The following is a 24,857-nucleotide window of genomic DNA, read 5'->3' as shown; positions in this document are numbered from 1 at the left end:
GTGCCCAAAACTGCCCCCTGCACTCGAGGTGAGGCTGCCCCAGTGCAGAGCAGAGCAGGACAATCCCCTCCTTTGCCCAGCTGGTGATGCTGTGCCTGATGCCCCCCCCCAGGACAGGGTTGGCCCTCCTGGCTGCCAGGGCACAATGACTCATGTTCAACTTGCCATTGACCCAGACTACCAGATCCCTTTCCATGGTGCTGCTCTCCAGCCTCTTGTTCCCCAGTTTGTACATACATAGAGGGTTTTCCTATTCCAGGTGGAGAATCCAAAATTTGTGTTCCTTAAACTTCATACAGTTGGTGATTGCCCAGCCCTCTACTTTGTCTGTATCTCTGCAGGCCCTCTCTGACTTTGAGGGAGTCAATGGTTTCTCCCATTTTAGTATCACAGGCAAAATTAAGAGTCCTTAGAGTCCTGTGCCCAAGTTGTCTGTGCAGACACTGAAGACCACTGACCGTACAATGGAACCAGAAGAACCCCTTCAGTGACAGGTTGACAGTCTGATGTCACCCTGTTCACTATGAACCTTTGCACTCAACTCGCAAGCCAGTTGCTCACCCTTTGTATGACACGTTTATCCAGGTGTGTGCTGGACATTTTGTCCAGAGGGATCCTATGAGAGGCAGCATTGGAAGCTTTACTGATATCAAAAATTATTATATCAAGCAGGCTTACCAGCTGCTTATACTGCCTACAGTACAGTGATATAGTGATATCACTGTGTATAGTCATTCGCATATGGAAGCATGAAATATATAAATGATAAAGATCACAGTGAATAGTGTTTGTTTTCATATATAAAATAAATAAAGAAACATGACTTCCTTTTTTATTCGTACCTTTTCCTCCCAAGATATAATAAGCAGCACACTGAAATCTCCAACCTATTTTCTACATTCCAGTCCAGGAGAGATATCATGATGAAACTATTTTTTTCAGCAGACTCCTTTATTACATCCAAAGCAATGCAATAAAACATTGTAATAATAGTTTGAGTGCCATCACTTTAGCTTTAAAAGTGCAATGGGAACAATTATGCACACCCGTCTAAGCAGCAAGGATGAAGAAATAAATGTAGGAAACAACACCTCCAGAGAGCTTCATCGAAGATTGGAGGCAGAAAACAGGGCTTACAGTACCTTTTATTCCAGCCTTGACAGATGATGTCAGATTCCAGTCCTAGCAGTGACATTTCTTAACTGCTCACACCTTGAAAACATGCGTTGGAACTACTGTGATTCAAGTGTTCATCTCTAAAATGTTTCTTTTCCTAGAACATCTCTTTGCTCATGCTGTTACGTTGCAGATTATTTACTGCATGCCTTCACTGAGTGGATGACGATGTTTACTCTGTATCAAGCCTCTCAATATCCTCGTTCTAAGAGCAATGTTATTTTATATGTTAAGGGCTAAGTGGCAGCATTCAGATGAAATAAAGTATCTTTCTCGTTTGAAAGATGCTGCCAGTTCTGCACAAACACAGAGGAAACTGTCATAACACAATCTATGTGCCAGAGTAAAGCTATAAAACACTTACTAAAATACCTTAAAAAGCAGGAAAGACACAGTTCATAAGACAGTTGAAGAATTTTACTTACAGAAATGCAACAGAGACCTGAATATCTTTTTACATTTATTTAATGTATATTTATACATTAAATTTATATTTTAATTTATAAAGCAATTTATAAGCAATGTGTGTTTAGCAAATAAAATTAATTTTCATTCCATTAATTCCATCCTACATTATGGCATTAATTATTTTACCTTTTATTAGGGAAGGTTTTGGCTGATGCAAGGGCTTTGTCTGCTTTGGGGAAATTATTCCCTTCCCAGTCACACTGATCAACTTTTTAACATGAACTCACAGATCTTGCATTATAGTCTATTTCAGATACATCTGACAAAACAAATGAATAAATTTTTTTAAAAATCCCAGACTAATAATAAACTGTCCTTGCTTAGTTTTAAAATGAAACCTGGTTTTGCAGTATTGGATTTTAGCGGGATTCTGCATCTATTTATTGTTTAATTGGATACATATTTCATTTCTGTCACTTTCTTAGGGATTAAAATATATTTGCCAGTGAGATTCAATAGAAACCATTTTTATAATTGTTCAATATTTAATCTCCAAGCAATTGACAACTAATTGTTGTTAACATTTAATTGCATGATTTTCTAAAGCTCTCTTTTGTTAAAGAGATTGTAGTACGGGTCAGTAATATTCAGAACATGCTTCCCACGTACACTCATCTCAGGATCCCAGTGCTGTCACTGAAGGTGGAGATGATTCCTATCCTAGGTGTTCTGAGTAATTGTGCAGTGAGAGTTGACTGCTGCTGTTTACACATACAGCCCATACAGGCGATGTGGTAGTCTGTTATTTTACAGTTGGTTCTTCTGTAGTAGGTTTTAATATTCCTTGTTGTAAGTTTGTAGTGGTTCAGTCTCTGTACCCCATTTGGCTTCCCTAATGGGTCAGTCCTGAGTTGTTTACCACAGTTTTCCCTGCCAAAATGTATATCAATCCACATGTCAATCCACCTGTATACCTCTCTTGTTCCCTTGTCTTACCCCTGTCTGTCAAAGATAGCACACTCCTTTGGTTCTGGAGTGTTCCCTGTCTTTCATCCCTTCCTCAGGGCAGAATTGGGTTGTGAGGTTTGCTCCCTCCCCATGTTGGCTTCTATTGGGGAGCCCTTACCCTGAACCCTTACCCTCCCCGAATGCCCTCCTATTGGTCAAAGGTTGTGTTCCCCCCATCCCTATAAAAGTAGCCCCTTCAGGTTCAGATGCGGTTCACTTGCTCTGCCCCGACTCTTAAACGTTTGGAGATTCAGACAAGTGTCCCTCCTTTATTACTCTGCCTCGGTTTCCTCGTGCCCTGTGCCTCTGCTGTGCCACCCACGCCGCAGCAATCACCACCACCCGTGACGGTCTCGGCAGAGACTCGGGGGCGGCCACGTGCGCGTGCCCTGCGGTCACAAATGGGACAGAGAGCCGGCCAACCTCCATCCCGTGGCCGCTGAGAGCCAGGTGCAAGGCTCCTTGCTTATGACAGTGCAAAATTATCAAATGCCCATAACATACCTGTTCTGCTTGACCTATACATAATTGTAGACAACTGAAAAAGGCACTGATGAATTAAATTATGTACAAATTTGGACATGCATGACTTTCCTACTAAATAAAATTCTGCTGGTTGCATCTGTTGTGTCATAATGGAGAGTGGAACAACCAGAGAATAAATCTTCTGCCATCAGATGCTCCCTTCAGCCTGTGTGGGGTACTAGTGAAGCACTCTTATGACAGTGGGCTCAATGTAGCCTTGCCATTCTGGACAAGAATAAAATGTTTTGGGTGCCATTTGAGCTGTGGGGCACACAGCTCTCTCAGAGCTGGAGGGGAAGTTTATACCATGGAAAACATAAAATTCTCTGCTCTCATCAGATATTCAAGTCCCAGACCTCTCTGGCACTTCCAGCATTATCACATGCAACTTTTTCAAGTATTTATCTGTTTTTATCTACTTATCCTCCTGGGGCCTGTGCTGAACTCTGTTGTTAATGAAGACTATTTGGAATCCTGTCCAAGGGACAGTGTGGTGTGGTCAGGGACACACAGCATTGGTCCAGGAGCACAGTTGTCAAAGTACACTTCAAAGGCTGGCTTAAAGGGACTTGTCACCCTAACAGTGACCTCCTGATGCTGTGTGCCTTTAGAACATCTTTTGGCATTTCCCACGGATTAATTGTACTAAAGAGAAAACATGGTGCTTTTCCTGTGTGAGGAAAAGCTTTATCTGTGTGACACCAATCACACAGAGCGGTCAGGAGGGACTCGAGAGGGTTCTCTCTTATGCGTCTGGGACACCACGTGTGCCACATCCTGGCATGCCAAGAGTCCTTCCCCATCCCCACAGAGCTGCGTGAGACAGATACCACAAAAAACCTAAAGCTCCAAAATCTAAGTATTTATGGTGAACCAGAACACAGACATTTATTTTTTTGGAGAGCTTGGCATTATATTATATATATATTATACAGTCACTATCATTATGGAGTCACTGCGTCAGAGTACTACAAACTATTATTAGTACAGTAATTTGATATTATACAGCTTTTCTTTTTTTTAATATAAATTTTTAGTTTTAATTAAATGATTCTGTGCGTTGTCAGCACATTTATAAAACACAAAAACTAATCCCTCCCAGCAGGTCCTCAGCAAGAGCAGCCATGAGCTTTAGCTTTGTGTTTCAAGCAGACCACACAGACACCAAAGCCGGCAGCGAAGTTCACCGCACCCGAAGCTGTCCCGGCACCGCGCCGCGCCCTCAGCGCCCCCGGCCGGGCCCGCCCCTCTCCCAGCGCCGCCCCGCCTCGCTTCAGCGCAGGCGCCCGGGGGCGGCTCGCGACGGCCGGAAGTGGCGCACGCCGGGGGCGGTGTCGCGGGCCGCGTGGCGCGGGAATGGAGGGGCAGCTGGAGAGCTCGGCCGTGGAGCCGGGCGGGCAGCCGGCGGTGGAGCGGGAAGTGGTGGAGCAGCTGGAGAACTCTGCCGTGGAGCCGGGCGGGCAGCGGGAAGTGGTGGAGCCGGGAGGGCAGCGGGAAGTGGTGGAGGTGATGGAGAACCCGGCCGTGGAGCTGGGCGAGCAGCGGGAAGTGATAGAGCAGCTGGAGAGCCCGGCTGGGGGGCTGGGAGGGCAGCGAGAGGTGGTGGAGCAGCTGGAGAACCCGGCTGTGGGGCTGGGAGGGCAGCGAGAGGTGGTGGAGCAGTTGGGCAGCCTGGCCATGGGGCCGGGCGGGGAGCAGGAGGTGGTGGACCAGCTGGAGGACCTCGCCGTGGAGTCGGGCCAGCAGCGGGAGGTGGTGGAGCAGCTGGAGAGCCTAGCTTTGGAGCCGGGCGGGCAGGGGGAGAACCTGGCCTTGGGGCCGGGCGGGCAGCTGGAGGTGGTGGAGCAGCTGGAGAAGCCGGCCGTGGGGCCAGGCGGGCAGCTGGAGGTGGTGGAGCAGATGGAGAGCCTGCCCGTGGGGCCGGGCGGGCAGCGGCAGGCCGACCAGGAGATGGTGCAGAGCCCTGCGGAGGGCGGTGGGGAAGTCCAAGCCCCTCTGCCCTCAGCCGCGGGACCGGCCCCCGCCTGGCCCCGCTCTCCCGTTGCCGCCGTGCCCTCGTCGGACTCGGACAGGTGGGTTCAGCCCCGGCGCTCCCCCCGGGTCGCCCCTTGCTCGCCGAGACCTCGGGCGGCGGCGCGGGCCGCTGGCGCTGTGGCTGAGAGCCCGGTGTGCCCCCTCACCGCCTTCCCCTGTCCCGGTGTTTCCCCCTCTGGAGCTTGCTCCTTCCCATCAAAGGCGTAATTTTCAGTTACATTTTTCTAGGAGTCTGTTAAATTAGGTTTCCAGAGCAGTGCCTGTAAGGGTGTAGGGTTTAACGATAGCATGAGTTTGGTGGTTGCAGCCTGGAGAGTGTGGGCCGCCGGCCCATTGGCTTGAGATGGTCCTCACAGAATGCACCTGCAGCTTTTGGGGCAGGGCGCCCACGGTGTTACTGCTGAAAAACCTGAATGTAGGACTCAGGGTGGGGAGTCTGCACACCATACCATCTGATGTTGGCATCTCAGTGGAAAAGCTCATTCTCGTTTTTTTTGGTTTTTTTTTTTTTTTAATTTAATATGGTTCCATCTTCTACTTGCTGCATCTCTCTACTTTGATGTTCAGTGTAGTTGGTGAAAGGTAACTGGTTAAATGTGTGCTCTGTTGCAGTGTTAGAAGTCTGCACACTTTGGTTGTTGCAGTAAGTCTTGTGTTTTCTTATTGGGCTAGTGCAGCAGGATGGCCATGTACTTCTTTTGACTAGAGGAGGCTAAAATAAAGTCTAAGAATCTTCTGTTAAAGATACCAAGCTTCATTAAGAGTTAATTGATTAAAGTTTGACTTCAGAAGTACATTTGTTGGTTCAAACTTTTCCTTGAATATCATAAAGTGATAGAGAGTAAAATTCCTGACTTCCAGGGACTTTACCTGTGTCTAATGTTTTTTACTTTCAAAATCTGTTGTGCTGATAAACTCTAAAGATGAAATTTTCATAACTTCAACTTACTTATCTGTCTTGTATGTATCTCAGTCTTTGTTTTGTTTTTAACTTCCTCCACTGATCGGTGTCCTAGTCTGATTTTTTTTTCTTTCTGCTTTATTGATGTTGCTCCATGAAGTCCATATTTGACCTTTTCAAAAGGTTTATTTGGAGAGGTGCTCTTATTTCTTGTCCTTATTGTGAGCATTTGTTGGAATAAAGAAAGGAGCAATAGAAAGCCATCTCTTTACTTGGGAATGAGACTGGTATTACAAGAATCTAGAAAGAAGTATTTTTTTTTTTCTTCAGGTAAGAAAGGTTATTTTGCTTAAGTTTGCTTATCTCAGTGTATTTTTTTGTGTAAAGTTTGTATTGTATTTCTTCAGTTACTAGGATCAATTGTTCCACCTTTTTTTCTTCCCCCAGCCCTTGAAGAACTTGGACCTTTGCTGAAACAAGCATGTTGACTGGTTGAATAAGGACTGGTTTCTTATTCCACTCTTTACTTGCAATATTGAGAGTCTAAGACAATAAACATCTCTTACGTATGTGACAGTGAGAAATCCTGAATTACTCTGTGAATATTTACCAAGGGATTTGGACAGGACATGAATTATGAAATGAATCCATTTTATTTACAAAATTAGATTTTTTTCCCCTTCACTGTGCTGCAAGATGCATTGCTTGGAATAAATATTTTCTTAACTTTCACTCAGTGTTACGCTAACGTTGGGATTTTACAAGAACAGTGACTGTGAGAAGGCAGGCAGTATTGTAACTCCCCTTTTTTTTTTTTTTTATTTAGTGATACAGATTCAGATAGTTCATCAACTACACTCTTCTCTTCATCTTCATCAGCAGTATCTGATGAAGATGATCATCCAAATGAGAAGGAAAACAGGTCTTACTGTCTTAGGACAAAGGATGAGTTGCCTATTGATGTAAGTACAATGCAGTATTTTTTAAGCCCTTTCCTACTAACCAACTAAAAATTTTTATTTTACATCAGTCCTCTTGTGTCAAGATGGGGATTGATAAGAATCAGAATAGTAAAAGACAAACTCCAAGGCTGGTCTAGACACAGTTTATTGGGTAAAGCAAAAGCCACCCATACAAGCAAAGCGAACCCAGAAATTAATTTACCATTTTCCATGGACAGGCAGGTGTTCTGCTATCCCCAGGAAAGCTGGGCTCCATCATGTGGAACTGTTGCTCGGGCATACAAACAGCATCACTGGAAATGTCCCTCATTCTCCTTTTTCACCCAGCTTTGTATGCTGAGCATGATGTTACATGGTAGGGAATGTTCCTTTTGTCTGTGCAGGTCACCTGTCCTGGCTGTGCCCCTCCCAACTCCTTTTGCACCTCCTCACTGGTGGGGTGGCATGAGAGGCAGAAAAGGCCTTGGCTCTGTGTAAAGCCCTGCTGAGCAATAATGAAAACATCTCTATATTGTCAGCAATGTTTCCAGCACAGATCCAAAACATAACCCTGTAACAGCCACTGTGAAGAAAATTGGCTTTTCTGCAGTGAAACCCACCACAGTTAATAACATAGAAAGTAATGTTTTTCAGGTATATGTATTAAGGAGTGTTAGTGGAATCGTTTCAGAAATCTCTTGCTTTGAAACAAGGATTGGCAGATACTGTATGTGGTGTGGCAAGAGGTACCATTTTGAAATACAGGATCACAATTTTACTTTCCTGCTCGTCTTTGGCCTTTGGATTCTCTTACAAAAGTGACTCAGTTAAGTCTTAGCGGTGAACTTGATTTAATGTTGGAAAAATCACTGGCCAGTAGAAGATGGATGGTATAGATGGTGTTTTTATCTGAATTCATGGTTGCGTTTAATGGTAAACATTTGGGAAAGTCTTGGCCTTTGGATCTTGGTGTTATTCTATAAGCCTTTGCCAAATGTCTTTGTTAGAATGAAGATTATCAGGTGAAGTGTTGATAAACCAGGATAAGAGTCTTCTGTTTGTGTGGGATTTTATTTCTAGTTGTAGTCTTTAAAAGTGCAGTTCAGGGCTAAGATTTGAACTCTGAGCATTCACAGGGTGTTGAATTTGAAGATAATGCTTATTCTAGTTGCCTTGTATTTCATAAAATCTTTACTGAATTCACAGCAGCATAGTATATACATAGAAATCTCAGTTCATGAGTAAATTGGAGGTAGATGATGAACTTGGTGTTAATTAGTCTTTGATAGTAGATTTTGATCCTTACATGAGAAAAAGCCTAATTTGAATATTGTGTAGTACTCATTATTGTATCTCAAGTTTGGCTTTTTGTGTTCTCTCTGATGTCTAGTACCAAATACAACTTTCAGCTAAAAATAATTCTTTGTATAGGTTGTTGTGATGTTTACCTCTTTTATAATGATCCAAGTCATGATATAAATGGACAGACTCCATTTTGTTAAATCAGATGATACACATCTGGTGCATTTAATGTTATATTGCCTCTTACTGTGTATGTTTTTCTTCCAGCGCGTATTGAATGTTGTTGCAAGTGGTCTTATTTTTTGATTTCTGATTATTGTGTTGTACATCGAGTGTGGATGAAATGCCTGTCAATGGTTGACTTTCTCCAGCTAAATAAAAGTGGCTTCTGCCATAGTTGTGATGGAATTATGTAGAGTAGTGTCTCTGTAGGAGAGATTTCCTCAAAAGTGGTGGTCCCCCAAGATGAGTTCATTTAGGATGATTCTGAAAGAGGAAAATCAAACTAGTTTTTTTAAAAACAAATCTTCAAAATGCCAGGGGATTTTCCCAAACTGTCAAATTTCTGCAGTGACAAAGCAGTAAGTGCCTTTGTGTGATACTATATTGTAAACATTGACTTGATGTTTGCAGAAACTGCCTCCTGTTGAAGACTTAGCAATAATTCTTCCAGATAATGTTGAACTGAAGCTCTTTGGGACAGTTTCCAGCGTCATTGAGCAGCTAGGTAAGCAAGATATGTTTGCTTTGTTCTTAATTATTATAATTACTGTATATCTCTGCATGAATTGTGTTCTTAGCTGTTCCTTCAAAGTGTCAGTCCTGCAGCTTCCTATTTCTGGGGTAGCAGGTTGCTGAATTGGAATTCGAGCTAACAGATGACATTTGTCTTGAATTACCTTTTGTTTGGCTAATATGCATGTGTTTCTATGTGACTTCTGTGTTTAATATTTTAATTCAAACCCCTTTATTTCTGCTGTGTATTATGGTTTTTATATTGATACTGGCCACAGTTATTGTATTTAAGTGTTTTAAGAAAATCTTCCAGTTGTAGGTGCTATTTTTAAATAATCTCTGAATATATGGGAGCTGTATAGCTGAAAGCACAGATGCAGTACAATGCAGTCCCAAGTGCTTGCTTGTTAATATATGAGGACAGGAAAAAGACTTGTTTCTTCAACAGTGCAAGTTCATTTATTTATATCTTTATTCATTCCACTTCTGGTACCTTGAGCTTCCCGTTGTCAGCAGTCAGAGGATAGTGTGACTAACATGATTTATAGGTGGAGGGTGAGCTTAATGGGATTGAGATATAGAATGGATGTAAGCTTAACCACAGGCATAGAGATTTAGAGATCTTTTCAGATCTGTGTAGGACTTCAGTATTTGATAAATGAAATCAAAGTTTTGCTGAAGCTCATATTACTAAAACATTCACAGTTTGTTTGTATTAAAGCTATTTCAAGTGTTTCCTTCTGCTTGAACTGCATTCCAAGCAATTTGCTTATGCAAATTAGAAATTAAGTTCAATTTTGAAGTTAATAGTATTTATGCTGAATGTAGTACAAAAGAAAGTAACTTTTGCTATTAACTTTTCTTTTAAAAGACTTCAGGTAATACAGGCAATTCCTCTACCTTATTTCATTGTAGTGAGATTTAATTTCATTCATTTGCAGGAAGCTGAGAGGAGGGTGTGGAAGGTAGTGATCTGGTTCTTATCTACTTTGCCCTTTCTTGCGTATTGATAATGATGGGGACTTAAGAAGGCTGCCTTCAGCTAAAATGGTAGTTTGAAAAAAATTTTAAAAACAAGTTCAGTCATACTTGCTATTACTCTTACTTTTGGTTTAAAAAGTGAAGGTATAAACAAAACTGTTTTAAAGACTGCAGTTTTGAAAATCATCCTTAATTCTAATCCTTACTGGTGAATATAATCTTTTCAAATACCAGTTTACTGGTAGGTGAATTCTTCAGGCTGCATCCTGCTTTATGTAAGGTGCATGTGTAAAGTGTTGAATGAAATTTGTTGGTGAAAGTTAGAAAACAAGCTAATAATCATAATGAAATAAAACCATATGAATGGGATAAACACCCAGGACATCTGTGATTTTCTTGCTTTTACTACCTTGCTTTATGACTTCTCTTTCTCCACAATTTAGTTTGTTTTCAGTTCTTCTGAAAATGGGTCTTGATTTCAGTTTATTTGTGACTATATTAGGGATAATATAGCTAATTGGGGATTTTTTTTTTTTTTTTTGATATTTGAACTAAATTGCTACCTCTGTATACCAAGTTTGTACCTAATCTTAGGGGAGTTGATTTCTCATTTGGAAGCCACCAACATTATTCTGACACAACAGTCAGTATTCTTTTTCTGTCCCTTTGATGTCCCTCAGAATCTCTGCTGTTCTGTGTAGCAAGCCTCCAAGTTCATCAGTTTGCAGTGAGTGATACTTGTAAGTGGATATTTCATTCTGTGAGGTAAATTTGAGGCTAGAACAGTGTAGGTTCATGCTTGCTGTGCAGTAGCTAAAAGCAAAATGACAGTACTTTCTATGAACTTCTGCTCAGTGTATCAGAATTTAACTTGTGCTGTGTCTTGCTTCAAAGTACTTAAAGAGAAGAGAAAAATTCAGTGTGGGCTGGGACCTGGAGAGTAAACAGCTTTGGTGTATATGAGAAACTTTCCCTGGGGGGAAAGCTGTACTTTGGGCTCTGCAGGAGTAGAAGCTAATAATTTAGGATGGTTTGGGATGGGGAAGCTGTAAGTCAAATAGGCTGGAGGTGGTAGTGTTTCTCCTAAGTTTCATGGGACTGGTGCATTGTACATTTTCAGAATATATTTTCCTCAGCCTACTGCAGGCTGGGAGCTACATGTGATATGAATCAAGTTGAGAACATTATCTGAGAGTTTTTGGTGTGTTGTTTTTGTGTAGGATTTTTTTGTGTTGATGTTTGGGGGTTTTTGTCTGTTTTTTTTATTAAGGTATTTTTTTCATGAGGTTTGAACAACACATAGGGTACTTCCACTGTATATTTTATCTTAAAGGTAGGCACAAGAGAAATTGATTTCACAAATTCTCTTGAAATTCAGTGAACGGTTAAGCCTGTGGAATTGTCATTTCCTTGTTTGGCACGTTAAGTTTTTTGCAGATTGTGGTAGTGGCAGTAGCTTTTAGTTTGGTGACATGTTGATTGCTGAAAGTCCTTATGTAAGTTTAGCAGTGATGATCTTGAGCTTTTTTTGGAGTCTGAATGACACTATATACTTGAGTGACTTTATTTGCTGATGGACAGTCATTGAGAAAGCTCAATTGAGCATTCTGTTGTTTTACAGGTAGAGAAGTTCAATTATCATTAGGCCCAAATGTACTACGAGACTTCTATGGCATTACATTGCAGAATGTCTAACAGATGGGGTATATGCATATATAAACACCATCAGTTGCTACTGTGACTGAACTGCCAGACAGTTTTGTGTTCTGGTATGATTCTTAGGACTCTCTCTCTCTTTACCCCAGAGAACAATAATTCTGTAAGCAATATAAGCATTACCACTCATGTATCATTGGAGAAGGGGTGTGTGGTTCTAAGTACTTTTACACGTGTGCAAGAATATTTGGTTGCAGCTCTACAAACTTAAGTAGACAAGTAGTGGTGTGCTTTAAGTTTTAGTGTAATTAACTACATGCTGTTAAAACATAAAGTTCTATTTTTTTTTATTTCCATTTTAGTAATAATTGAATCACTGAGAGGCCTACCTCCAATAAATGAGGAAAGCATAATTTTTAAAGAAGATCGGCAAGCAGTAGGAAAGGTGGGTGTAAAATAAAAACTTGTTATTCTAATATAAAATTGGAAGTATTCTTTGGTGCTCCAGAAAGTAGAGTTGAAGTCTACTAAATGAAAGATAATGCTTCCTTGATATATAGGGGTTTTTTTTTGTGCCTTTGACTTTTGCTATATTCATCTGTGTTTTTAATCTCAAGAATTCCTAACCTGGAATTAATTGCATCCTTGCAGAATTACAGTATCTGGTGAGTTTCCAGTGTTTGATGAGAGTGCTTGTGGAGAGGAAGAGATTGTTTTCAGATGTAGGATGTCTTGGAATAACAGGCTGTGTGCTCTTTTACTGCCAGATGGGGCAGTGGTTAGAGTGAAGTTTTCTGAAAAATGGGGAATGTTTTCTTCTATGCTGTACTGTTCTGATTTAAGGCCAGTGAAGAATGTTTGCTGAGAGGGTTGTACTGAATTTTCTGTTTTCTGTAGAAGGAAAGCCATCATCCACAATGGGTACTACTGAAGTACTTTTAAGTCCTAGATGTGAGTGGAACAAACTTAGCCTGAATTGCAGATGTTCTGTAAAACATGTCAGAATTCTCTGCTCTCCATGGAATTGGAGAACAAGCGGTAACTGTTGTAAAGGCATGAACTTGGAGGAAAAAATGATCAGGAGATTGTCCCAAGCATTTTGAGACTTGAAAGCATAGCAGACACAAAAAACCAGAGATTTGACGAAAGGAAGGATTACTAAGGATGTGAGAACTTACTGTTCCACATAATAAAAAACGGTAGCTGGGGAAATACACTGTCAAACAAAATTCAGTAATAAAACTAAAGTGTAAAAGGAACTTCTATTTGATGCTGCGTTTTGAAAATATATTGGACTTGAGTATCATTGTCTACAATGAAATTAGCTACTACTAGTCTACTTGTAGTTTAATTAAACATTTATTTCTTTCAGATATTTGAGATATTTGGTCCTGTGTCACATCCTTTTTATGTGATAAGATTTAACAACTCTGAGCATATCAAAGAGAAAGGTATTAATGTGCAAGATAGCATGTATTTCGCTCCATCAGTAGAGGACTTCACCCAGTATATATTTGCAGAAAAACTAAAACAGTGAGTCTGATTTCTTTTCTAATCTGGTTATAATGTTTTTTTCTTTATATAGCTAAAAATGTTGGATTAAAGTTGAGTTTTCAGTGAGAAACTCTAGTACTAAGCTTTATATTTCCTTGAGATAGTCTCAACTATGTTGTAATAACAAGACTGTACTATTTTGCCTTTGAGAACAATGAAGAGTAGCTGTAAACTGCAAGCCTTTAAAGTGCTGTAATTACTAAAGTTTAGCTTATTCTACTTAATATACTAAGCTTCCTTTCTTTTTATGCTGCTGTTAACTAAAATACCACAACCAGAAATGTTCATTGATACTTCCTCCATACCCTCTGACACACATATTCATGAGTATAAAAAAGACAGTTTTTCAAACTGAACTTTCCAGATTTTGTTGTTCTTTAGATTCTTATATAGTTTCAGAACTGATATTAAACTTGTTTGCATTCTGAACAAGTTTTTATTAATTTACTATTTTATTTCATATTATAAGGCTGGAATTGAAATTTAATTATCAATAAATCTATTTCACAATTGGAGGAAAACAATCCTAGATAAAAATTACCCTCTAAATTTACAAGAGAGGAGGGATTTGAGTGACAATGTAGTATGATGTTCAGAAACTTCTCAGCAGTGTTTGTGTTATCCCAGTCTGACTGAGGAAAGTAGCATGCATAAATAGGACTTTTAGATGCCATTTAGAGGAAAATGTACTCAAAGGTACAGACTAAGAAATAAAACATGATAAATGACAGCTAGATATTAATGTTCTAATTATTGATGAGCAGTCATCTGAAATAACTGTAGGTTAGATATCTTTTGTCATGCAAGTGACTTAGTTTCTGTTTATTAGGATTAGTTCTCAGGGGTTGGCTAATTGTCTGCATTCATTACAGCTGTGCCAGTATTCAAACTGAATAGTTCTTTTCTTTAGTCAGACCTGCAGGAGTATTTTTTTTTTTAACTTCCTCATTTCTGTGCAAGCAACAAGCATATTTTCTTCCCTTCAGTGAGGACCAAAATAGATCACTTTCTTGCTCTGATGCTTGTTTGTTTTTCCGCAGCATTTTGATGCCAGCTGGTCTTTGATTTGCGTTATTAAACTTTGTTGCTTAGCGCAGTAAAGTGCACAGACTTTAATCATCTTCTTGCTACATCAGTAACTGTGTGCTGTACTCAGCATCTGAGATGGGAGACTTGTGTTTTACTTTGTTTCATGCTTTGGAAATAGTTTGGGAAACCATTTTTCATTTGATAGTCCTTCACTGTCATAGGTGGTAAAAACCTAAAACTTGGGTAAGATACTTGAGACTTCCATGGTTTACCAGCACAGCTGAACAGTGCTTCAGACATTGTTTCTTGTCTTGGTTAGGATTAGTAGTGTGACTTAAGTTACAGTACACTAAAACAATAATTTATTTCTGGGTTTTGTCAGTACAGTTTCTTAAGTTTATGTGAAGTATTTGGTGCGATTGATTGAAGCTGCCTTTTCACTGAATGGGTTTCATTAAAAATGGATGAGGAATTTCTGATTTTTGAATTGTGCTGTAATGCTGTATGAAGACACTTCAATGCTATAAGAATGTGACATGAATAATAGAAAAGTCAAGCTTTGGTCAGTGATACAATGGAAGATTTTTGTACCTTAGTAGGTGGCAAGTTTGATAACCAATAATTTTTATTTTTTGCTTTTTCTTAGTTTGACTCTGTACTGACCAAATGTGGAATATTACAGGCTTAAAGTTTTAAAACTGGTTTTCAAAACTGTCATGGTTCTTTGAAAAGGAAAGGAATCAAGATTAAGATCTGAAAGAAACACTGAGTTTGAATATTTTTCTGAAATCTTAAATGCAATCTGCTTCCATTGTACAAAGTTGCAGTGCTATGAATAAGCCTTACACTTTATAGAAAAATAAGTGAAAGTGTAGTGTAAAACTTTCTGAATGCAAAATAATTTGTTACTAAAGATAGGCTTGTGTTTTATTGCCTGAAACCCAGTTCTAAAAAAGCTCATGTATTTTCATGATTCCTCTGAATTACCTTTTGTTAGACTTCAAGGTCTTAGAGTATGTAACTTCACAAGTCAAAAGAATTACAATTGTTCTTTGCAGAAGATATTAAATACTTCGGAGCATGAAAAGCAGTTCTTGTTTGCTGAAATTGGGAAGGCTGCTTTGGGACAGTGAGATAAACTGCCTGACCTTGAATGGTTTAAAGTTTGCAGTCAGTGATGTTACATATTGCTGAATGACTGTAGGTCTTGGCAATTCTTGTGAGCTCTGGCATTTCTGGCAGGCATGCGTGCTCCAAAATAACAAGATAAAAGGAAGAAACAGTTCAGTTCATAATAATAAAATAAGTTTTCTGCAGCTGAGAAATAACTTTTATAGAGTCCTTACGTTCCTCCCTGTAATGTTTTCTTCTAATTGAATTTTAAAATGTCTTCCTTGCCTTCCTTTTTACTCTTAATCTCAAAAGGACATGTAGAGGTTGAATTTCAGTTTTATAGTTAGGGATTGTAGCATGATGTACCTCCAGATGACTTTCCAGTGCTCTCATGGGTGTGATTAAGCACCACTGAAGTACAGGCTGCTGATCCCAATGGTTATGTAGTTTTTTGTAGTTACAGCTACTTGATTGTTGCTGACTTGATGAATACATAAAAAACTCTTGGTTATTAGAGCAATGACTGAAGGCATTTCGCATTGAACACATCAATCTTTTTAACTGTGTAGTTCCGTTTTGCAAGTAAGAATTTTCAGTATTGCACTGTTTTATACAGTTTTTCTGCATAGATAAGGATTGTACCTTGACATGTCAGACCAAAACTCATAAAATTTGAGAGCAGCGTGGAAAAAACCTTCAACAGACTACAGACAATGTAATTTAGATATGCTTCACAAATTCTTTGCTAATCAAAGAAATTACCTGATCTTTAGTGAAGGACTTTGTAGTGGATTAAATAAATCAGACAAATCCAAATATCTTTTGGTGCTTGTCAGGCAAGACAATTAAGTTTTTGCTTCTTTAAATGTCTTTTGCCTTGCAATTTAATTTTATGTTTACAACAAAATAAATGGTGAAACCTAGTTATCTAGCTAACACTGTCTTAATAAGATTGTAAGCCAAGCACCAATTTACTGAATTTACCAATTTTCTGAATTTACTTTGCTGTAATTATATGGAAAGCCTGTGTCCTATTGAATGAGTTCATCTCTCCTACTGAATGAGTAGGTTCTTTATAACTGAAGATACATGTTCTGAAACCAGAAGAATAAGAATGCTTCTGATCGTAGTCAACTGTTAGCATAAGAAAGTTGCAGTGAACTACGTTAGTTCAGGTTCAAAGAAATTAAGGTTCAAAAGGATTTGTTTAGAGCATATTGACCAAAACTTAGTGTTACGAAATTCAACTGAAATGTTCAGTCATCACTTGAAGTAGGAAGATTTTTCAAGAGTAGTGAAGGCCCGAGTTGGCCTATATGTTACTGTTTGCTTATAAACAATATTAAAAATGAAGTAACTCTTTGAAAAGAGGAAGCTCTTGTTTTAGGAGACCTGATACCTTATAGAAAGTGCTAGCCTTCCTTTATCTGGATTGTCTGATTTGTGTTTTGTGTTGTTTGTTTCTTTTCTTCCAGGGAAAAAGGTTCAGATGCGTCTTGGAAGAATGACCAAGAACCACCACCTGAAGTAACTACAGAGAGGGGTTTTTTGCTTATTGTTTTTGATTACACAAATCATATATGAAAAAAATTCTGTGCAGAGCAAGTAAAAAATTAGCAAGCTTATCTTTTTATGGAGACAAGACTTGAATGTACCTCTTCATTGAAAGAAAGAATGATGTTTTTCTTGGAGAGGACTCATAGTGTAGAGAGTACTACCTGTCACTCTACTAGCTTTTTGCAGTTGACAGAATGTGTGTCTTCAGTTCCTCTAGTCCTTCAAGAACATGTTTGACAACCTGAATGTTTAACTTTGAGTAGCAGTGCTTTTACCTTCCCAAATAATTTTGCTTCTGCTGGGAAACTTTTGTCCCTGTTATTCTGTCACTGCAGCTTTGTCTTCATTTGGCCACAATCAATTGTCATCAAAGGCTTACTAGTACTCTGCAAACTTACTACTTGGACAATTAAGCTGTCTGCTGTTCAAAATTAATTTGACATCTCTGTTGCATTCTTTGCTTCTTAGTAAGCTTTCCCTACAGTTTGCTGTTATAAAACAATAGTTCCATAAGAGGAGACAGGCTTCTTCCATAAAAAAGGCTGTCAGACAGGGTCATGTAGAATTAGGAGCTCCCTGTGGCCATTGACATAATTTGCTATAGGATCTGTAAGTAGTTCTTCGGTGACTTTCTGTCAGTGGTCCTTAATGCCACTCTAGCTATACATTTTGTGAGTATTCAATGAGAATTACAAGGCTGGTAGTTCTATTGAGGTGTTTCCATGAGATTTGTTTTACATCACAACAGTTGAGTCACTTTTCCTTGCAATTTCTACTTCAAACATATACAAAGTAGCTGAAACTCCTAGAAGCCTTGTGTCTGCCATAGTACTCTAAAGAGATCTGTCTGCTTGTTTTGAATTCTTCGAAATGTGTGCCTTTTTAGCATAATTCTATGCTATATAATATATGCTTCTCACTCTATAATTCGGTAGGAAAGGTGTGTTTTGTGCGGTTTGGGGGTTTTTTTTTGGTAGGGGATAGTGGTATTTATTTGGTTTTGTTTCTCCAGTGTTCTAACTGATTTTTAGGATGGAATGGAATATTTCAGTTGGAAGGACTCTACAGCAGTCAGGGCTGACAAGTTCAGGGCTGATGCTGAAGCATAAGCTGAGGTTTTGAAAAGCATTCTCCAAATGCCTCTTTAATACTGACAGGCTCAGGGTATCAGGCACCTCTTTAAGAAGTCTCTTGCAAGGTGTCAGGTGCCTCTTTAAGGAGTTTGACCACCTTCTGAGTAAAGAATTTCTTCGTTATTTCCAGTCTGAACCTCTCTGGTACAGCTTTGGACCTTCCTACTCATCCTATTACTGCATACCAGGTAGAAGAGATCAGCACCTCACTCTCCCCTTCCCCAGGAAACTGTAGAGAGCAATGAGCTTGCCTCTCAGTCTCCTTTCCACCAAATGAAGCAATGCCAGGGTCCTGCTCTTCACAGGACATTCCTTCCAGTGCTGTCACCAGCTTTGTTTCCCTCCTCTGGATGCAACCAAGGACTTTGACATTCTTGACGTGTGGGGCCCAGAACTGCAGACACCACTCAGGGTGAGGCCCCCCAAGGCTGAATGCCGTGGGTCGGTCACCTCTGTTGGTTGGCTGCTTGTGCTGTGCTTGATGCACCCCAGGATAGGGTTTTGCCCTCTGTGTTCCAGGGCACACCCTGCTGACCCACACTGAGCTGCTGCTGACCAGCACCCCCAGATCCCTCTTGGAAGGGCTGCTCTCCAGCCACTCCTCTCCCAGTTTAGGTTTGAGCCTGGTGTTACTTCATCCTAGTTGTGCAGCATTTGGACTCATTAGACTTCATCCCATTAATCATTGCGCTGAGCTTCAATCTATCTAGATCCTTCTGCAAAGCCTCCTGTCTCTCAGGAGAGTTGATGGCAGTTTGGTATCAGCAGACTTGCTTGTGGTGCTTCTAAATGCTGCATCCAGATCATTGATAAATACATTGAGCAGAACTGGCCCTGGAGCTGAGCCCTGAGGAACTCTGCCCTTCAGGCAGTTCTTCACCCATTGCACCATGAACCTGCTGATCCACCGTTGGACAATTTGTCCAGAAGGATGCTGTTAGGGACAGTATTGAATTTTTCATTCACAGTCCTTATCCCAGGATGGTTATTCTGGCTTGAAGGAGAGGTATTGTGACATGATCTTTTCTGTGCTCAAAGATAGTTCCTGTAATGATGTATCAGTCTGTCAACTTTTTCCATGGCAGTGAGTGAGGATGATGGATTTTGAAATACAGTTTTTGTTTCCTGTAAATGAAACAGCTGTGTAGTGCTAACTTCTCTCAAAGAATGCTTGTCTGTCAGTTCTGGCTGTAAATTGCCTTCCTTTCTTGTAGAGACATAATCTCACAGAGAATCATAATCTGAGAATTAGAAGTGTTGCAGAAGAATTGGACTGTAGGTATGTTATCCATACAGCTTTGAAAGACTGTACTTAGGGACTTCTGGTTAGCCTTAAGTTGCTTTCATTCAGCAGTTTTCTCATGGTGATGATACCAGATGGGCTTATTGTTTAATTTTGAGCTCTTCTGTTTTTCAGTCATGTTTTAAAAGCTGTTCAGCAGATGAGCTTGTAGATACATAATTAGAGTTTGTAGGAACCCATGAAATTTTATTGGCCAAGTACAGTCAGTCAGATCTGCAGACAGAGATTCATTGCCTTTTCCAAAGTTTGTTTTTTTCTTAAAGGTTTTTCTTAATTTAAATTTGCTGTACCTCACTATAGGAAGGAACAAAGGAAGCTTGAAAAAAGTCAGTGATGACAAGGGTGGGCACTCTTCTGACTGTGTGATCTGTCTGTGTGCTCTGTTTTGGAAAAAAACCACATCTAACATCTTGTAATCCTCAATTAGAATAATCTTTGGTTAGTTCTAGCAGATAGTTTATACCATGCTATCCCAAGCTGTGACAGTTGATGAGCTGATAGTAGCTTTTGCTGTGAAGGTAATAGCTGCTGATAGCTAACAAATAGCTGTTTGCAGATCAGATTTTATGCCACTGATGCTTGAAATTGTGTCTTAGGGGCAGACCCTTTTAGAGTCCTCAGATTGCAGCTGATTTCTGGCCATCCCCTATAGTAAACTGTGTGCAAATGTTGGAGTCACTTCTTTTTGTGATAGTGTGAAGCTTCATTTTTGTATTTGTGAATGTTAAATTAATCCATGATAGGCTTTTCTTACTTGCAACTTTTAGTTATATGGTAAGCATTCCTTTTTGGCAGGCTCTTAACTAGCCCAGCTAATTTGTAGAATCACTAGTACAATGTCTCCTAGCTTTGCCATTGGGGTCAGAGGATGACAAAGTGTGATCTGTATGCTGCAAGGTTAGCAGCAGCAGATAACTGCAGTTATTCTGTGGAGTGACTTCTAGGGAAGTTGCATGGAAATTAGGTAGCAGTAAAAGGTACCTATTGCTGGTCATTATTTCTGCACTACTGGAGTATGGTGTACTGGAGTTCTTAGAAAAAGCAGGAGTTAGTGAAAGATTTTACTTCATGGTATACATCATCTTGCTGTAGTTCTTAATGTCTTTTTTGAATATGTCATCCAGTTATGTAGTAGAAATAGTTGTATTCAGAATTAAATTTATGAGTCTTTTAAAGCACTGTTTTGGTGCAGTGTTTTTGAGATCCATGCTCTGTGTATGTGATAGATAGAAGTAAGCAGCATAGCCTCTACTTTCAGAATTGGGAAGGGGTGGTAGGAACAAATCTTATCCCTTTTAAGTAATAAGAGCCAGATGTTTTTCAGGGAACTAATTAATGCTGACAGATTTCTTCCCTGATCCTGATAACTTATCCTCACTCATGTAAGTTAGGATTCAAAAGGTAGCAAAATCTTGTGTGACGAGAAGAAAATGTTGCAAGGCCATTGAATCTGTTGTAAATTGCAAGATTCCTCAAAGGTGAAAATTTCTTTGGAATAACATTGCTATTGCAAATTCAACAGGAAGTGTTACTAAATATACTGCAGAAAATTCCAGTGTAGTGACAATTTTAGAGTAGAGATTTTTTAATGTAGTTTTAATGCTGAATTATGTATTAGTTGCCAAGTTAATTTTTATTTATTTTAAAAATTCATTTTTAAATTCACTTTATCTGCAGTTACTCTTTGAAAGCTTTTCCTTGGCAGCTCTTTTTCAGCTAGCTCCTTTTCTTTTCTTAGTAACATCTAGGCAATCAAACGTTTGTGTTCAGCACTGGAATGTTGCTCTTTTCAGGAAAATTAGAAGGGATAACTGAGTCATACATCAATTGTATTATGATAAATTTTTGGAGTGTTAACTTTTTTCTTGTGCTGAGAAGCCAGTTGATTTTTTTTTTTTTAACCAGGTTTTGGATTTCAGTGATGATGAAGAAGAAAGAGAGGCAAAACAGAAGAAAAAGAAGCCTCAAAGTCAAGGAAGGAAGAAAGTCAGATCAGAAACAGTTCCATCAAGTGAGTGAATGCTATGTGAATGTTTTTGTCTGTTAATCTAAGTTTGGCATGCCCATTTATAACTATCTTAGTGATTGAGTTTTTCTACAGTTAATAGTAATTATGTACTTTTTAAACTTACATTTGAGTTTGTGGCTACATTCTGTGTTTATTATTTTATAAGAAAAATTATGTTCTGTTGAAATGGAAGCCCTGTGGAAGGGAAATGGTATAGCAGCAGAGCAATTGTCAGGGGAAAGTCAGAGGCTCTTATAACAGTGTTGGTGAGGATTCTGAACAGATGCCACCATTTGAGTGGGGTTCAGCTAAAGCCTTTGAGTGCTGGGAGAGGACAGAGGAAGGCCATGTGCAATTTTTGGAAATGCACTTCTTTGCAATCAAGGGAGGAGATACAGGTCTTAGATGGAGAATTTATTCCTCTGTCTAAAAGGAAGCTCTTCCTCACCTATGACATGCAGATGCTCTTCTAAATAACTCTTAATTTTGTAGCCTGCTGAGAACCTTTCTGTTTACCTAATATAGTCATTAGATGAACAAAGTTGTGTATGGATTTTCATCATATGAATAGCCTTCTTTACTCTCCTTTCTCCTGCTGTTGTATCTGTTCCAGGTGCATGCTTGCGGCTGTGCTCTGTTTACCATAACCAAATTTTCTCTTCTCATGCCTCTGTACTGACAAAACTTGGATTTTTGATTGCCATTTTGGTTGAATAATTCATGTTGCATTCCTCTTTTTCTGTTCTCACTGGTCTGCTTTGGGTGCATGCTTTTTATACCTCTCCCTTTAAATATGACTCTCATCCCTTACCCTCTTCTACTGCTTACTTATCAGATTGCTTCAGCTATCTGCAGCATGGTGGTTCCCCCACTGAATTTCTCAGATTCCTGTGAATTTGCTGCTCTTCCTTTGTAAAGCTAATATGCATTTGCCCTGCTGAAATCCTTTTCTCTTGATCTGGGAGATCAGTAGCTCTCCTTTAATACTTTTTGTGCAGTACAATCCTCCCTTGTGTTAATCAAATAAAGCCACAATCTTTCTTCGACTGGCTTTTGCCCTATGGTTTTGACAGGCTTTTTTTCCCTTAAAAGATGGATCTGAATTGTGCTGCACTTTCTCTTCATCACTGATGGTTATTTTTCCTGTTAATCCAGCATATATGTGTTTTCCACCACATCCTTGTTCTGCCAGTTTATTGCAGACCTGCCTTTGCCTAGGGCTTGCTGAGGCTGTTACTGGATGTTACTGTTACTATGGCTGTTCCATAGTGGAGAACACAAGAGGAGGAACTGCTGCACTCTGTTAAGGGAGATAGGTTTTGATTTGCTTTGGGTTTTTTTGTAAATAATATGGCTCAGATTGAAGTTGTGTGCAACTTGTTTTGGCTGTAGAATTCAACAGCAATGATTGTGCCTCAACAAATTGAGGCACAAAATCGGTCTCAGAGTACATGAGTGTACTAAAATTGTCTCTTGTTACAGTATTTGATGAAAGAACAAAAATACTTATTCAAGTACTTCAGTGCTTCCAAGAGGCCTGCTTGTACCCAAGGAATCTTAACTCCCAATCCCCCATGAAAATGAGTAGAAATTCTGATACCCAACTACCTTTCCAGACTTAAAAACATTTTAACCTTTGAAAAGCTATGTAGTCTAGTGTCAAGGATGAGGTTCACACAGGTTTTTAAATTCCAGTGATTTTATGCAGTGTTATATTCCTGAATACCTTATTGTACCCAGCCATAAAATCCTTCTGGGGGTTTAAGTTCTGCAGCTTTTTTAATATCTTAACAGCTCTTTGGAGCATTTTTAGTATTTCAGTGCTTTTCATTTTGTAGTCCTAATCCCATTAAAGTTTCTATGATATTTATATAAAGGGGCAGTATATTTGTTGTGAACATTAAATATATTCCTAGAGTTGTAGAGGGAAGAATTTGTCTTGGAAAGATAAATACTGAAGGCTAATTAGCTAGAGGTACAGACAGTCCTTTTTCTGATAGAGTAAGTTAATTTTATTAATGTGAGCTTGAATAATTTCTTGTGTCCTCTATCTATGCTGTAATACCAAATTGGGACTGAAAGCTGGATACCCCTTCAGTGTAATGCAGTGTTGATTTATCTTCAGTTTTAAAAAGTGTTGTTTTAAAAGCTTCCAAAATACTCAAAACTTGCATGTTCCTGAGATTCATTTATACAAATGGAAAGTATAGAGGGAAAGAAGATGAAATTTCTTTTTTAAAGACTGAATTTGCAGCTATCAGGGTCATCCTTTTTATATTACTCCAATCAATCATGATTAGTTACTAAACAGTAGATTTACTGGCATTATTTTATTCTTCATGTATTAGTTGCCAGTATTATTTGTTGATAAGATTACTTTACAAATTTCATTGACTTCAGCTTGAAAGATTTGTGAAGACTAAACTTGATTTTTCCAAAATAATATTACAGCTGTGTGTGGGGGGCATCCTTATATTTGTTTATTCTTTAGGTGAGAATAAAGAACTTCATTACCCAGTGCAACAGCCTGCTTCAACTTACTCAAGGGGATACCGTGGCAGAGGGTTCTCCAGAGATCTATATCCTCCTCCATCAGGCCCTCGAGGGTTTTTCAGACCGCAAGTAAGACCACCACAGCTGTACTTTTCAGACTGGAGAATACACCAGGAACCACCAGTGCTTCCACCACCTCATAGAAGAGAAAATGCAATGATGCAACAGTATGCATTTCCTCCTCCAGATTTTGGTTATGTCAGTGATTGGCATCGATTCCACCCTCCACCTTCAAATATGAATATGATGTGGACAGGCCCAAACATGTACAATTTATCCTATTCATTTCTGCCGCCACCACCACCACCGCCGCCACCACCTCCTCCAGACAGCCATCCTCCTCAGTTCAGGCCCTACTGAGATTTCATATGGGTCCATGTAGAGCACTGCAGTTTACAGGGAGAAAGAACAGCCTGCCAGGACTGCATTCCCTTATTTTGCAGATGCTTTTACTGCAGCGGTAGAACAAATGCGAGTTTTGTGCTTTGTGGGACATCTTTAAGAAATTATTTTTTTCTATGTATGTGTTCTGTTTCCAAAAAGAAATTTATAATATAAAAGTAACTGAATATTGAGTAATAGTTTATTTTTATAGTATCTTCTACTTTAAAATGATAAATAAATGCCTTTTGGAGATTGGTATGTAGTGGTGGAAATCTATTTTGTAATAAATATAAGAGTTTATATAACTTCTGTTAAGTAGCAATGAGGGTATTTCACATAGACAATATTGTAATATTTTTAGAATGATGTTGTATTGCTATGCTAAAATATTTTTCTCAATTTCTGCCGATTTTGATACCTACATGGGAACTGAAAATCTGATATCTAAATTTTGAGCTAGATTTTTCAATATATATAAGGCATAAACCACTGTCCAGCTTTCAATACTTCACTAATTTCATATTAACTAAAAGACTACATGTGGATGGTTCTTTTT

The 24,857-nt window shown here is 39.3% G+C and overlaps 1 protein-coding gene across 2 annotated transcripts; it reads left to right on the top strand.

The window, feature by feature from the left end:
- Nucleotides 1–4,460: 4,460 nt before the first annotated feature.
- Nucleotides 4,461–24,559, top strand: NAF1 (nuclear assembly factor 1 ribonucleoprotein). Of its 2 annotated transcripts, XM_053976586.1 has the most exons (9): nucleotides 4,461–4,587; nucleotides 4,717–5,189; nucleotides 6,879–7,014; nucleotides 8,929–9,022; nucleotides 12,030–12,112; nucleotides 13,040–13,200; nucleotides 16,839–16,890; nucleotides 21,262–21,367; nucleotides 23,856–24,559. In XM_053976586.1, the coding sequence occupies exons 1-9, from the start codon at nucleotides 4,474–4,476 to the stop codon at nucleotides 24,275–24,277; spliced, it is 1,641 nt and encodes a 546-aa protein (XP_053832561.1). In that variant the 5' UTR covers nucleotides 4,461–4,473; the 3' UTR covers nucleotides 24,278–24,559. The 2 variants fall into 2 exon arrangements, with proteins under 2 accessions (XP_053832561.1, XP_053832560.1); XM_053976585.1 differs by having other exon boundaries at nucleotides 4,461–5,189.
- The last annotated feature ends 298 nt before the right edge of the window (nucleotides 24,560–24,857 follow it).

The sequence above is a fragment of the Vidua macroura genome, chromosome 4 (assembly GCF_024509145.1).
Source record: "Vidua macroura isolate BioBank_ID:100142 chromosome 4, ASM2450914v1, whole genome shotgun sequence".
In the NCBI taxonomy this organism is placed as follows: Eukaryota; Metazoa; Chordata; class Aves; order Passeriformes; family Viduidae; genus Vidua; species Vidua macroura.
This window is presented reverse-complemented; position numbering and strand designations above follow the sequence as displayed.